The 16,365-nt window shown below is 40.7% G+C and overlaps 1 protein-coding gene across 2 annotated transcripts; it reads left to right on the top strand.

Annotated features, from left to right (window-relative positions):
- The first annotated feature begins 567 nt into the window (after nucleotides 1-567).
- LOC117451077 (THO complex subunit 6 homolog) lies at nucleotides 568-15,407 on the top strand. 2 transcript variants are annotated; one of them, XM_071204162.1, is made up of 13 exons: nucleotides 568-698; nucleotides 1,847-1,938; nucleotides 2,479-2,543; nucleotides 3,390-3,493; nucleotides 3,880-3,917; nucleotides 4,036-4,078; nucleotides 5,256-5,327; nucleotides 7,070-7,172; nucleotides 7,293-7,342; nucleotides 8,925-8,987; nucleotides 9,082-9,192; nucleotides 11,880-12,008; nucleotides 15,223-15,407. In XM_071204162.1, the coding sequence occupies exons 1-13, from the start codon at nucleotides 684-686 to the stop codon at nucleotides 15,301-15,303; spliced, it is 966 nt and encodes a 321-aa protein (XP_071060263.1). In that variant the 5' UTR covers nucleotides 568-683; the 3' UTR covers nucleotides 15,304-15,407. The 2 variants fall into 2 exon arrangements, with proteins under 2 accessions (XP_071060263.1, XP_033945069.2); XM_034089178.2 differs by having other exon boundaries at nucleotides 4,030-4,078.
- The last annotated feature ends 958 nt before the right edge of the window (nucleotides 15,408-16,365 follow it).

The following is a 16,365-nucleotide window of genomic DNA, read 5'->3' as shown; positions in this document are numbered from 1 at the left end:
ATTTTGATTGTCAAAACAATGATTAATGTGTAATTGTATTTGATATGTTTAAAATAGTAATTATTTTGTATAACAAATCTAAAAATGAGCATACATATTTACATAGTTCTACCTTCATAACGTTTTTATATTTACTCTATACCTCCCTTAGATATGATGATTTGCAATACAATAATATTTGTAACAATATAAAGTGTATTATTAATAAAATGTACATTGATTTATTATCTTAAATTTATGATAGAATTTTGTTTATTTTTCATTCTAGTTCCTAGTTCCTTTTTTCCTTTATTGCCATTTCTTTATATACAAATTCATAATTATAATTGAACCTGCTCTAAAATATAATTTAAAATGATCAAATACATACTAAAACATGTTTTGAGACAAAGTGATTTCATACGGTGTTTTTTTTATCGAATCCATTTTGAGTATAATTGTTTTCTTTTCCTACATTTATGAATTACATTTATCCTGTCGTTGTACATAAAAAAAACACCTCGCTGCTAGAATGTGTACTACATGTGCCAGAATCCTTTGCGTTAGTGCATACGTCATATTCCCTCGACTGCATTCATCTTGTTCCCTCCTCGCATCGTTTTTGTAAAAAAAAAAACTTAAATTACCGACTTTTTGCTCCTTTTGCAGCCGTTATAAAGGCACGAAGTGTCCGTGTGAACAGAATGGGTCCCGTAGAGGTAAACTATCATTAATATGTTCTTAAAACTGTGGAGGAAATTCAATTTAATTTAAAAATCTCACTCACATTTATACTGAAATATGCGCTTAGCTTTACTCGCGCTTTGTTGTTGTTGGAAATGTGGCAAATAACGATAATATCTGATGGTGATTAGTTAGAATACGTTAATACACACTGATTTAAAGTTTAATTAATCCCCTTAGCTGTACCTGTGTGCCTTGGTCTTACAAGTTAAGGCTTTGCGGCAAACACCACTTAGAATTCCGCTAAAATGTGTGTTTTGTGCTTATTAGTTAAACAGCTTACATAAGTTAACACGTTTACATCAACTTCATCTTAACGAAACTATCGTTGGTGTTTAGAATACGTTTTGTTAGCTAATAAACATGCCATTGTTTTCTGCTAAAGTTGGGTTTTCTTGTTAGCTTGTAAAAATGCTCGCATAGGATTACTGGTTAAAATATGTTCTATTAGTGGTAAAGGGACTCCTATTAAATGTGGGTATTGAATCTATTGATTGAATTCGTTAAAAAGTTATATATCTTTTTAAAATGGAACCAAGCACATGTTATAAGAGCATTTATTAAGGTCCTTACATCAAGTCCCATTTGGTAACCCGTTTTGTATAAATGTTAACCAGAGTTTGAACTGTATTTTGTAATGTGTCTTTACTTGTATATTGTCTTTTGTCTGAATATGTGACACAGTATTGGTCTTCACTTGTCCTGGAATTACTTAATCATTCAATATTATTAATTGGATAATAATATATATATATATTACTTCTTCTAAAAACCCTTTACGTTTGATAGGTGTGATGCCCAGTAATACATGTATATTACTAATAATAATACTTTTGTGACACTTGATTTTCTTTTCTTTTATCTTTCTTTAATTATCTTTTTATTAATTTAGATTGTTTCATATTTTGTCTAAGTGGGCTTGTACTGCAATTGTACATCTGAGACCACTCTTCCTGCCATCCTGCTGTTTCAGCTTGTAATACCTCCAACAAATGATAGATGGCTGATCGAAGTCAACAGACAGATTTATGTTGGAAATAATGAGCAGAGAAAACACAGAGCTGCTGATAGGATTTCATAAGTTTAATAACGATGAATATTTAATGTGCGTTTGTTGTTGCAGCTCCTCCACATGTCCGTGTTCTCGCAGAGTTTTTCTCCCTGTGGACGATTTCTGGCAGCCGGGAACAACTATGGCGAGATCGCCGTGTTCAGGTCCGACACACAAAACTATGATCATCTCATTAAAGAGGCCCTATTATGCTTTTTTCAGGTTTTCCCTTTCTTGTAGTTTGTGTTCCGAATCCCTGTGTTCCCTCCAGAGGGAGTTTCTCTCCCACACACCCCCCCCCCCCCCCCCCCTGCCCCCAACGCTTCCATTGGACTCCTTTTCTTACTTCCGTAACATAGTGACATCACTGTGTAAGACTCACGCTTACTTTGGCTAGCGCTCCATAACATTGTACGTAATAGGCTAAGAAGTGGGACATCTCTAAGCGGTTGACCAATCACTACAGAGCTGGCCAGCTAACCAATCAGAGCAGGCTCTGGTTTCAGACAGAGGGTGAAAAGAGGTGCTGCAGCACAGGCCCTATGAGAAATATTAAGAGCTTTTTGAGTATTAAAGCATGGAGACATGTCCCAGTAGAGACACTTCATACTGATATGAACTTGAAAATAAGCAAAATAGTGCCTCTTTTAAACCAAATGTATATTAATAATCATATTAATATATTGGTTATGTTTGGGTTGCAGCCTGTCTGCAGCTCTGAGTCCAGATGCCACAGCCCTGAGTCAGAAACCTGTTCTGACCTTCACAGGTGAGATATAACGCATATCCCCTAACCCTAACTATTTGTTTCATTTGATGGGGCTCAAAAGTTCAGTTATCTTACTGTCATTACCATTGTATACAATTAATGAGAATTGTAAACACATTTTTTTTTTTAAGACCTCAGTATACTTTGATTTGTCACACTAGTTAGGGACTAATAACTTTTAATGTTGAGTATTGTATTTTGTGTTATTTTTAGTTTGTTAGTAAGTAATGAAAAAAACCAAGTTAGTAGTGTTAATACATATGTCCTAAAAACGATAGTTTTATGCAGAGGTGTAATAATACACCCCTGTATATATTCTAATAAACCTGTTTATGTTTTCACTTTAAGTGCCTATGTTTATATTCATATTTTATTTGATTTGCTCTTTTGTTGGACATGTTACTTTCATAAAAACAAACATTAGTGGCACTTTGTAAATTAACTACCTTTTCAAAGTCTCAAAAAGGATATAAAGTATTTATGATCAGGCCTAAAGTTGGTTATAAGAGCTAACCCGGAAGTAAGTGGAGAGTAATATTAATATGTATATTTTATGGCAGTTTTTGGTCTTCTAAGGGCAACTTTCTGAAAGTGAGAAAGAGTCACCATTGCTTTACTCCTGCCTTTTCTCACTGTGTGTGTGTGTGTGTGTGTGTGTGTGTGTGTGTGTGTGTGTGTGTGTGTGTGTGGTGTGTGTGTGTGTGTGTGTGTGTGTGTGTGTGTGTGTGTGTGTGTGTGTGTGGTGTGTGTGTGTGTGTGTGTGTGTGTGTGTGTGTGTGTGTGTGTGTGTGTGTGTGTGTGTGTGTGTGTGTGTGTGTGTGTGTGTGTGTGTGTGTGTGTTTATAGCTCATGAAGGACCTGTGTTCTCGCTCCTCTCCACCGACTGTCACCTCCTGAGCGCAGGAAACGGAGAGATCAGCTGCTGGAGCTGGAGCGACCTCACCAAGAAGGTCAGACCCTATTTACATTATTATTGGTATTATTAAAATACATCCTCACAGTGATTTGGTGCCCAGTTATTGTATAAAGTACAATCTTAGTGTACAAAGAACAAAGAGTTATTTGTAAAGGAAGTGTATCAGAATGATTTATAATAACAAGATGACCAACAAATGTTTGTATTTATTAAAAAGTATTATTATTATTTTAATATGTATACACTGTATTGATATTATAATCATTGTATTATTGTTTAATATATACATATATTTGTATGTACACACTGTATTTATTGTTTTATATTTTATTATATTATGATGTGTTGTGAAATCTGAATTTGCTGCTTATACTCAGTTAGTAAACTTCACTTAAAGTTTTTCTAATTTTGTCTCTTCAGAATGTGAAACCTCTGTGGACAAAGAGACCGAACTTTAAGTGAGAGACGCTTTCTTTCTGTTTGAATTACCTCATATTTTATTATAATATTTATTATTATATGTTGCTGTAATAAGTGAGCAAAGAGCTGACTGAAGTTTTTATTCCTAAGATCCAGTCTAGAGATACCGGAGATCAACGCCATGGTCCTAAACACCCGGGTGAGAACACACACCTAATATAGTTATTAAGAAATATTTGTACTTTGTAATATCCTTCACTTGTACCCAAGTGAAGGAGTTCAAGTATCTCGGGGTCTTGTTCTCGAGTGAGGGAACAATGGAGCGTGAGATGGGCCGGAGAATCGGAGCAGCGGGAGCGGTACTGCAGTCGCTTTACCGCACCGTTGTGACGAAAAGGGAGCTGAGCCAGAAGGCAAAGCTCTCTGTCTACCGGGCCATTTTCGTTCCTACCCTCACCTATGGTCATGAAGGATGGGTCATGACCGAAAGAACGAGATCGCGGATACAAGCGGCCGAGATGGGTTTTCTCCGCAGGGTGGCTGGTGTCTCCCTTAGAGATAAGGTGAGAGGTTCTGTCATCAGGGAGGGACTCGGAGTTGAACCTCCTTCGCGTCGAAAGGAGCCAGTTGAGGTGGTTCGGGCACCTAGTTAGGATGCCACCTGGGCGCCTCCCTAGGGAGGTGTTCCAGGCACGTCCAGCTGGGAAGAGACCAAGGGGTAGACCAAGGACCAGGTGGAGGGATGATATCTCTTCGCTGGCCTGGGAGCGCCTTGGGATCCCCCAGTCAGAGCTGGTTGATGTGGCCAGGGAAAAGAAAGTTTGGGGCTCTCTGCTGGAACTGCTACCCCCGCGACCCGACCACGGATAAGCGGGAGAAGATGGATGGATGGATGGAGAAATATTTATATTTTATATGTATAATGACTCAAAAATGCGTAAAATATTATATACACTCACTGGCCAGTTTATTATTAGGTACACCCGTTCAACTGCTCGTTAACGCAAATATCTAATCAGCCAATCACATGGCAGCAATTCAATGCATTGAGGCATCCAACTCTGTACTAGCAAGGTGTACCTAATAAAGTGGCCGGTGAGTGTACTGTATGTAATAGAATCGCCCAAAAATCCCTCATCAATACCATACATTTATGCCAACATGAACTCATATTTTTTTATTAATACTAAGCGGTGGTATGAGAAGCAAAATGTGATTATTTTTTTCTAGAGAATATGAAGTCAGAATTGTTGATAATTCTGCATTATTTTTTTTAACATTCCCTCTAAATATTTGTGCTGCAGACTTGTATTTGCGTATAGTACTGTAGTGAAAGTATGCTTCCCCTGTATGAGGCCGATGGTTCTGTGTTTCAGGATAACAGTCTGGTGGTGGGAGGAGGAGACAACAACATCCACATACTGGACCTGGAGCACGGCATCTTCAAGGTGAGTCAGCTTCACATGCAGCTTCCAGTCAACCTCCTGTCAGCTTCATGTCAGCCTCCAGTCAGCCTGCAGTCAGCCTCCTGTCAGCCTGTTAATTTCGTTGACTAAAACTGACGAAATATGTTCGCCAACGACCTTTTTTTCCATGACGAAAACGAGACGATGACGAGACAGCAGTAAACAATAACTGTAACGAAATCATCATGCAATATCGTTGACGAAAAGTGACGAGACGAAAATGTAGTTTACTAAATAAAAACTATGACAAAATCTCTCACTTTACTTTCGTTGACGAAAAATGAGGAGACGAAATATTATCAAAGATAACGTTAAATCTCTGATAGTCAGTTTTTCTCCCAGCAGTTCCATTCCGGTGCTGCGGTAGCTGTTTCTGTGCTGCGCGCGGCGGTACATTTGAATTACACCGGGCAGCGGCACAATATGAACTGTCAGGAAGACTCGGGTCTAACCTTTATATATACAGTCTATGGGTCTAACTCATGGTCTAACTCATGGTCTAACTAACCTTATTTAACAGAAAATAAAATGGCAACAACAGGGCTTGGGAGCAGTGGTCGCGTTAACCGAATACCCCCCGTCAGCGCGAGTGAGTGATACATTGTGCACTCGACGGATAATAATGGATTATGACGGAAATGTTACGATCCTGTCCGTCAAAATGAGTGACAACGAAAAAGTCCAAAGCCACCACTGCTTGGGAGAAAGAAACGATGTGATATTTGGGCCCATTTTCGCTACAATGAGGCGGAGAAAAAAAGCGAATGCATTGTTTCATCAGAAGGGAAGCAATGTGGCCAAAACACAGCTGGTAAAACACCACAAACCTGAGCAGATACTCTCTGCAAAGCTGCTTAATCATTCAACCTGTGTTTTTCATCAAATAAGGACAAGATATAATCTTATTTATTTATATACTAAAATGACAAATTATTGGTTTTGGCTAGACTAGTTTCACTGAAATGTTCTATATAATCTGAAGACTAAAAAAGACTCAACAGTTTTCATTGACAAAAAGTAGACTAAAATAATTAGTTTTCTTTGACTAAAATAAGACTAAAATGCTCAGACTTTTAGTCGACTAAATCTTGACTAAATAAAAACAGGATGAAAGTGACTAAATATGACTAAAACTAAAAAGGAAATTTAACACAGGACTAAGACTAAAACTAAATAAAAAAATAGCTGACGAAATTAACACTAGCCTGCAGTCAGCCTCTTGTCAGCCTGCAGTCAGCCTCTTGTCAGCCTGCAGTCAGCCTGCAGTCAGCATCCTGTTAGCATCCAGTCAGCCTGCAGTCAGCCTCCTGTCAGCCTGCAGTCAGCCTCCTGTTAGCATCCAGTCAGCCTGCAGTCAGCCTCCAGTCAGCCTGCAGTCAGCCTCACCTATAGCTATCTATAACTTCCTGTCTGCTTTAATACAACTATAAAAACTTCAAACAAATTATATAAAAATGTAAACCAACTACACGTGTATATATTTTTTGTAAATTAATAAAAAATTAAACTTAATACATACAATTTTAAAACGTAACCCTAATACATAAAACGTAAGGGCATTAAACTGTAACTGAACTAAAGAAAATTGTAAAATGATGCAAAATATATATCAAATGTTTTAAACAGCTATTACTATACCTTTATTCAAGAAACAACAAATATACTTTATTCCAAATACTAAATCAAATAACTTTATTTTCCCAAAAAAATGTGTGTGCGTGCAGGCAGTGCTGCAGGGACACTCAGACTACGTGCACTGTTTGAGTGTGAGAGAGAGGGAGGCAGAGATCCTGTCTGGGGGGGAGGACGGAGCTGTGAGGATGTGGGGTGAGTCACCTTTTCTTCTTCTTCCCCTTATTATTATTATTATTGTTGTCAGTGATAAGTAATGTCTCATCTAGCAGCAGACTGTAAACGTATTGTTAATTTCTCCGATTTGTGTTCCAGACAGTAGGACGGGTCAGTCTGTGCATTGCGTCGAGATCTACAAGTACGAGGTGAGGGAACAGCCCACAGCTTTAACGCCTGATACTGATATATATTATATATATAATATATATACAGCTCTGGAAAGATAAATAGACCACTGCAACATTATCTGTTTCTCTGGATTCACTATTTATAGGTATGTGTTTGAGTAAAATGATTTATTTATTTATTTGTATTCTATAAACTACTCACAACATTTCTGAGTGTTGGAATTCAACAGACACTGGAATGGAATGGCTGCCATACATGTAGAGATTGAGATTTAAGAAATATTTGTTGTGGTCTCAATTTTTTTCAGATCTGTGTATATATAATATATATCAGTATATATATACAGTGGAGGAAATAAATATTTGATCCCTTGCAGATTTTGTAAGTTTGCCTAATGAGAAAATCCAGAAATTGACATTATATTAACTGGGAAATAAATATTTGATCCCTTGAGAAACCCTTGTTGGACAGCAGAGGTCAGACGCTTCTTGTAGTTGGTCTCTCTCTCTTCCTCCAAACACGGCGTGTCGAGTTGATGTCAAAGATCAACATGTTGGTCTCCTCTGACCACGTCACCTTCTCCCAAGCCTTCTCTGAATCATTCAGATGCTCCTTGTCAAACTTCAGACGGCCTCTCATGTCCTTCTTGAGCAGGGGGCCTTCAGGCGCTGCTGGATCTGATCCATGATGGTGTCGTGTGTTACCAATAGTTTTCTTGGTGACTGTGCTCCCAGCTGCCTTGAGATCATGAACAAGTTCCTCTGTGTAGTTCTTGGCTGATCCCTCACCTTCCTCATCATCACCAAGACCCCACAGGGCCAGATCCTGTGTGGAGCCCCAGACCGAGGGCGACTGATGCTCATTTTGTCTTTCTTCTTCTTCTGAATAACGGCACCAACAGTTGTCTCCTTCTCACGAGCTGCTTTCTGATGGCCTTGTAGCCAATCCCAGCCTGGTGCAGGTCTACAGTCTGAGGTCCTTAGACCGCTCTTTGGTCTTGCCCATGGTGGAGAGGTTGGAATCTGATTCTGTGGACAGGTGTCTTTTAGCCAGGCAACAAGTTGATATAAGGAGTACTTTTTTAAAGGACTGTGGAAAAGCCAGAGTCCTTGTTGGTTGCAAGGGGATCGAATACTTATTTCCCACAGTTAAATGCAAATCAATTTCTATCTTTTATATAATGTAGATTTCTGGATTTTCTTTTTGATATTCTTACTCTCACTGTTCAAATAAACCTACCAATACAATTATAGATTGTTAATTTCTTTGGGCAAAGAAGGGATCAAATACTTGTCTCCTCCGCTGTATATAGCAAGTATCTCTTAAAAAAACGAATTTCACTTTTGAAAAAATGTGTTTCACCTTACATTGATTTGAACTCTTACTCCATCTCCTTTATTCTTTCACCTCTCTTCTTCATATTTTTCCTTTCTTCCTCCCTTTTATTTTGTGCTCCTCTTGCTCGCCTTCCTTGCCACCTCCTCCTCCCATCTCTGTTCTTTATATGTAGCTGCATCTCAAAGTCATCCACCCATCAGCTCTGCATTTGTAAAAGTCTTTAAAACGGTGGAAAAGTGAACAGACTCTGGTGTGTTTCAGAGTTGTGCTCGACCTCAGTACGGTAAATGGATCAGCTGTCTGACCACCGACTCAGACTGGATGGTAAGGAACTAAAAAGTATTAAATTAATCATAGTTTTATTCTCCTTATGATTATCCCCAATGATCACTACTAATGGTGTGGTTGTGTCCTGCAGCTGTGTGGTGGAGGTCCGTCTCTGTCTCTGTGGCATCTCCGCTCTCTGTCCCCGACCTCCATCTTCCCTCTGACGGGCTGCCAGAGACAGACGTCCTTCTACCAGGACATGGTGAGACCCCGCGTTGCACACACACACACCGTGACACATGTTTTTCTGATGCTTGATGTCCCCTAAACACGTCAGTAGATCCCCCACTGGTGACTATGTGCAGTGTCTTTAAAACAGCTGTTGCCAACAACTGTCTAAGGAGACTACTAAACGTCATCGCATCGAACATTAGCCACCTTTAGCTTAGCGGTGTTGATGTGAAGACGTGACCAAAATGTAATTTGTTTATAGCATAACGTTAGCTTTGAACTTCTGGTTATTACATTACATTGCATTTAGCTGACGCTTTTATCCAAAGCGACTTACAATAAGTGCGTTCGACCAAGAAGACACAACCTTGAAGAAAACAGAATCATATAAGTACTTCAGGTTTCCTAGAGCCAAGCATTTCAAGTGCTGCTCAACTGGCTTTAGATAAGCCAGTCCTTTATTAGTATATAAGTGCTTTGATAGTAATTCTATCGCTTGAAGTGGAGTCGAAAGAGATGAGTTTTCAGTCTGGAAGGTGTGTAAGCTTTCTGCTGTCCTGATGTCAATGGGAGCTCATTCCACCATCTTGGAGCCAGGATAGCAAACCCACGTGTTTCTGCTGATGGGAACTTGGGCCCCCCTCGCAGCGAGGGTGCAGCGAGTCGTTTGGCTGATGCAGAGCGGAGTGCACGTGCTGGGGTGTACGGTTTAACCATGTCCTGGATGTAGGAAGGGCCAGATCCATTCGCAGCATGGTACGCAAGTACCAGTGTCTTGAAGTGGATTCTAGCAGTTACCGGAAGCCAGTAGAGGGAGCGGAGGAGCGGCGTGGTGTGGGAACATTTAGGAAGGTTGAAGACCAGACGAGCCGCTGCATTCTGGATGAGCTGCAGAGGTCGGATGGCACATGCAGGTAGACCAGCCAGGAGGGAGTTGCAGTAGTCTAGGCGTGAGGTGACGAGAGCCTGGACCAGAACCTGCGTGGCATTCTGGGTCAGCTGGGGACGTATCCTCCTGATGTTGTAAAGCGTGTATCTGCAGCAACGGGTTGTAGCAGCGATGTTTGCAGTGAAGGACAGGTTGTTATCTAGGGTCACACCCAGACTCCTTGCAGTCTGAGTCGGGGAAACAACAGAGGTGCCGATGTTGATTGTCAGGTCAAGAGTGGGACAATCTTTTCCCGGAAGGAAAAGCAGTTCAGTCTTGTCAAGGTTGAGCTCGAGGTGATGAGCAGACATCCACTGAGAGATGTCAGCTAGACGAGCAGAGATGCGTGCGACGACCTGGGTCTCTGAGCGGGGAAAGGACAGAATTAATTGGGTGTCGTCAGCGTAGCAGTGGTATGAAAAACCATGCGGGCTAATGACAGATCCGAGCGAGTTTGTGTACAGAGAGAAGAGGAGAGGACCAAGAACAGAGCCCTGAGGGACCCCTGTAGTTAATTGACAAGGGTCGGACTCCGACCCTCTCCAGGTGACCCTGTAGGTGCGGTCTTTGAGGTATGAGGTGAGGAGGGAAAGTGCAGAGCCTGAAACTCCAAGTTCTTGGAGAGTGCGAAGGAGGATCTGATGGTTCACCGTGTCGAATGCAGCAGACAGGTCCAACAGTATGATGACAGAGGAGAGGGAGGCTGCTTTAGCCGTGTGCAGTTCCTCAGTGACAGCAAGGAGAGCCGTTTCTGTGGAGTGACCTGCCTTGAAACCAGACTGGTGCGGATCCAGAAGGTTGTTCTGATGGAGATAACAGGAGAGTTGTTTAAAGACAGCGTGTTCAAGTGTTTTAGACAGGAACGGGAGGAGAGAGACAGGCCTGTAGTTTATAACATCAGACGGGTTGAGAGTGGGTTTCTTTAGGAGAGGGTTTACTTTCGCCTCCTTGAGAATGTTTGGAAAGTGACCAGAAGTTAGAGAAGTGTTGATAAAATGGGTGAGACGTTTCATCATTATACAAGTTTCATGTGGAGATGAACCAAATCCAATTGAAAAGTCTCAAAGAAAAGAAACATGAAAACAAATACTAAAGTCTAAATGTCTTAATCTCTGTAGCATACGTCAGACATGAGAAAAGTAAACATTTACATTTTAACTCAACTTTTCGGTTTCAAAATAAAAGCCCTTTTGTGTTTTTCCGTGGACAATATCTCTTCAGTTGTTAAAGGTGGGGTTGGTAAGAATGGAGAAACCAGCTCGAGTGCGCTAGAATTTGAAAATACACAGCCGCAAAAAATCTGCCTGTTCCTTCAGACTTCCTCACAGAGCCCCTCCTCCAACACACACGAACGCGCACATGACCAATGAGGGCACGAGGTAAGTTTGTGCACAGATGGAAGGCTGACAGGCAGGTAGGCCATCCAGTTATTTTAGCCGGGCCGGCTCAGATGATTGGTCGTGCTTTTTACAGCGCCACGGCTTCCACAGATGACTTTTTTTTATGGATTTTTGTCAAAGCACTTCAGATATTCATTGCTATCGGGATGTTGAGAGCATTCCATGGAATACAACAAAAAGTGTATCTCGAGCGGGTTTCTCAAACTTACCTACCCCACCTTTAAGGCTTTTATTCGGAAATATTAGCAGGACAATGCTGTGGATACTGTGACTCCATGAAATAATAAAGTACTAGGTTTTTAATTGTGTATTATTATTCTTTATTACACCTTTTTATGTTTAAACTGAGTATTAATTAAAACATGTACATCCTACCTTCCTCCTCTGTAGATCCTGGCTGTGGGGGAGGGCCCGTCTGTGGCTCACTGTCTCCTGGGGGGGGAGGTCAAGGCTCAGATCCCCTGTACGCCACAGAGCCTCAACACGCTGCAGCTCAACACCAACAGCGCAGAGCACCGGGTGAGACACTGAACGCACCACAAGTTCAATAACATACATGTTACATCTGCGGTTACTTCACAGTGAGACAGTGAATGCACCGCAAGTTATTGTGTTTTTATTGGTGTATAATATGGGGAGCCACAGGTGCAAACGTGCAGCTTCAGAAACCATGCTAATATATAAACACAAATGTGCCAAAACACACGCAAATGAAGAAACATCATCACCAACTTGAGGAAACATCCACAGCGTTTACTAAAAGCACTGCATAAACAAAATGCTTCAAGAGGCTTAAAACACAACGGAGCCCAAAAAGAGACGCACACAGCTGGGACCGGAGCGCTTTTTGATGTGCAGGGATGATAAGGTGGCTAACTTTCCCTGTTGGCAGAGTCAGTCTGTTCCATAATTGTAAGTGTTTTGTCAGGATATTTGAACATATTAGGTTAGCTATAGCTAGCCATGTTACAGCTAATCATGTGATAGCTTTGTTGTTGGAAACGTACTTAACATGTACGTATTATTGGCTTTCTTGAACCGCGACAGTTGGCAGGGTTCGTACGGGTGCTTGAAATCCTTGAAAGTGCTTGAAATTTGACGTGGTGTTTTCAAGGTTGGGAATGGTGCTTGAAATTGAGATAAAGTGCTTGAAAATGTAAATGCTTTACTTTTACAATAAATTGCTCTCTGACTGAATAGTTCGCTTTTTAGATTAAAAGAAAATAATTGCTTCGCTTCTACATAAAACAGCTCCGCCGCGGCCTTCCCGCGCTATGCGCGCGACCTGCAAGTGTGTGTGTTACGTGTGACCTGGGCATTCTGATGAGAGATAGATGACTGTGTGCCAGGAGGTTGCCCTTTCAACGAGCGTTGGCTAGCAGAAGACAAATACAAGCCATGGCTAAGACGAGGGTCAAGCCCACGAGTAGCCTCCTGCAAAGTTTGCAACATAACGATGCGAGAGTCTGCGCTGACGAGCCACATGAAAGGTACGCCGTAGTAGAGCATTTTAGATTAGGCTAACGTTGCATGTTACGTTTGTTTAAGCTAACGTTAGCGAGCTGAATAGCGAAATCGATTGAGGGATAATAATAATAATTGCAGGGGACAATCATTTCAGAGGAGCGTACCTATGTTATGTGCGTTACAGTCGCCATCCTGTGGTGTTCAGAGGATGAAGCTCTCACGGCATTTCGTGTTATAGTCACGAAATATAATCTATTGATTCGACACAGAGCGATTTTGAAAGCAATGTATTTCTACTGGTAGTATGTTTCGTGCCTAAACCAAATGTGACTTGCTCTATCGAAATCAGTCACATTGACCCGAAGACACATTTTCGTTTGTATTACTGGTCTGGGGGAAGCTCGCGAGTGTGTGTGTGTATTTTTGTGTTTGTGTACCGGGGAAACACTCACAAGAAACACCGGCTGTTGTTATGCCTGCTGTGACTTTACATTAGTCCGTTCTCTGCTTGTAATTATGCCGAAGCTTCAAAGTTGTATTTATCATCTGAATTTGCCGAAACAAGTTTAATATTCTGAAAGCCAAGACTTTGTTTATTTGAAAACAGATGAAAACAAACTGTCTTTTATATAAAATTGAAGTATTATACAAGTAAAACTACATTTGCTTTAATCCCATGTAATTGTAGAATGAACACAGTCTTCCTTTGAAGATGTATAAGTCAGGTGTCTTGAGTAGTCAGCATTACCTAAAATCATTGGACACATTTCTAAATATTATTTTCCACTTGTTACCATTGTGAGTCTATTTTGATGCAGCTCTGCGTGATTTTGTGGCTACAATTCAGACTAATACGCTACCAGAGGTGGAATAAGTACTCAGATATTGTACTTGAGTAAAAGTACAAGTACTCAGATCTTGTACTTGAGTAAAAGTAGAAGTACCAGAGTGTAATACTCTGTTACAGTAAAAGTCCTGCATTCAAAATGTTCCTCAAGTAAAAGTAGAAAAGTATTCTCATCAAAATATAGTTAAAGACAGTAAAAGTAGTCGTTGTGCAGATTGGTCCATTTCAGAATAATATATATGATGTGTTTTATAAAGATAGATCATGAAAGTGTTCTCAAAGCTGGTGAAGGTGCAGCTAGTCTGAATGACTTTGTAGGCTGCAGGGTAGCTGGTGGATTTACTCCAGGTGGAACTAAAGTCTGATTTAACACTTGATTATATTTCACATCATTCATCCAGATCTGTGAAGTAACTAAAGGTATTAAATACATGTAGTGGAGTAGAAGTACACCATTTACCTCTGACTTATGTTTACTGCCAACCTAAAAGTACCTCAAAAATAGTAATCAATAATGTATTGAAAAGTTATTTGGCTGATTGTTGTATATCGGCTCAGACAGGTTATATGGGAGGCCCAGTCTACGTACAGATCACTCATTTTGAAATATTAAACTTAGTTTTCTTTTCTTTAATTTGTCATCCTCGTGTAGAAGGCTATCACGAAACACACATGTGGTTGTTTATAGCATAAAGAACATCTGATTTAATGTGAGGTAGGAAATAATCATTTGAGTGTGTATATAAATATGTAATTTACAACAGCTGTAAGATGCTGGAAAAGATGGAAAATGCACCTTGAAAATGATTGAATTTGACTTTGGAAAAGGTGTAAGAACCCTGTTGGCCAACTCAACATGCGCTCCGGTCCCGGCTGTGTGCGTCACTTTAGTGTCGCTCTTCCGTTCTGCAGCGTCTTGCAGCGTTTTGTATTTGCAGCGCTTTTACTAAACGCTTCGCCTGGCGTGTCAAGATGGTGAAGATGATTCTTCATTTGTGTTTTTATACTTACATCATTTCTGAAAGTGCAGCTCGTAAACCTAATGTAAATGTTTTTGCGACAGTTATCTTTGTCGTGTTTGCACCTGTCAGACACCGTAGTTATAATCACCTGACACATATGGGGTGTTTGTGGAGTGAGCCCTTCGTTGCTCCTGAAGTGTTAAAGGTCCCGCGTCACGGCCACTTCTACTGATCATAGGTCCGTTGTTGAGCTCGACTGGAATAGATTTACATTGTTCCAAACTCACATTGGTTTCTCACAGCATCTCTGTCTAGTCTGTGTATTCACTCTGTCCTACACGGCTTGTTGGAGCTCCTTCTCTAAAGTATATTGCATGTTTAGAGCAGACAAGACACTGATCCAGAATACTGAATTTATTAAATAAAAGATTAATAAATGTTTGTATTTTCTGTGCAGATGCTGACAGTGGGAGGCAGCAGCAATCACATCGACGTGTTCACCAACCTGTCGTACAGAGCCTTCTCCCTCAGCTTCTGACTCACACACACACACACACACACACACGTTTAATGATGTATGAATATCTGTATTTCTTTGTTGGAAAATCACCTGACAACTTTTGTACCATTTAGTCTGAAAATAATAAATATGTCTCATTTTATACAGTTTTTATAATTATTATGTTCATTATCTACAAGGTTCCTTCAGTTTAAGGCAAGTTATATTTAAAACATTTTTATAATGTAATTCTGAGTTCAATAGAAAGGCTTTACAATAACCAACATTTGAGGAAAAAAACCAAATGATGTGGCTTTAGAGAAAAAAAAGTCAAAATGTTGATTTGAACATCAAATATTTCCCTATGTTCTTATCGAGGAGACGTCAACATTTAAAGGGACCCGATACTGCTTTCTGGGGTTTCCCTTCCCCGTAGTGTGTTATGTTTGCATAACATGTGTGCATGTTAATGGTCTGCAAAGGCTAAAATCCCTGTGCCCCCTCCGGAGGGAGTTTCTCCAACCAGTTCAGAGTGGTGTGTGGGTGCAGGTCTGAGTGTAGGGTTTTAAGGGGGGCGGGGGAATGAGAATCTGTAAGGATGCAGAGAAAAACGTACCTTGAAGTCCCAGCAGGCCGGGAATGCAGGAGCGCCTGGGTTCAGTGCGACCAGAAACACTCCCCAAACATCCAACTGGGTGATTAGGCTGCATCAGACTTCCACTTCTTCCATGTTCTGGAGTTCAGTGTCTCCTCCACAGCTCACAGCTGTGACTTGTCTAATTAGCTTCCTCCAGCTCTCAGGTGTGGCTTGTTTAGCCACTCCCCATCGGATCAGGGAGGGATTATTTATATTTCCCCTTCCTGCTACACCTCCATTGGACTCTTGTTTACTTCCCGAACATAGTGACATCACTATGTTACACTGGCGTTTCGATTGGCTATCACTTCAACACATAAATGATCAAGGCTAAGGGGCGGACCATCTCTAAGCAGTTGACCAATCACAACAGAGCCGGCCAGCTAACCAATCAGAGCAGACTGGGCTCTGGTTTCAGACAGAGGGTGAAAAGAGGTGCTGCAGCACAGGCAGTATGAGAAAAA

Source organism: Pseudochaenichthys georgianus, chromosome 8, assembly GCF_902827115.2.
Source record: "Pseudochaenichthys georgianus chromosome 8, fPseGeo1.2, whole genome shotgun sequence".
Lineage (NCBI taxonomy): Eukaryota > Metazoa > Chordata > Actinopteri > Perciformes > Channichthyidae > Pseudochaenichthys > Pseudochaenichthys georgianus.
This window is presented reverse-complemented; position numbering and strand designations above follow the sequence as displayed.

Coding starts and splice junctions, on each gene's coding strand:
- LOC117451077 (XM_034089178.2), top strand. Junction 2,544..3,389: donor ACCTGTTCTGACCTTCACAG/GTGAGATATAAC, acceptor GTGTGTTTATAG/CTCATGAAGGACCTGTGTTC. Junction 12,009..15,222: donor CCAACAGCGCAGAGCACCGG/GTGAGACACTGA, acceptor TTTTCTGTGCAG/ATGCTGACAGTGGGAGGCAG.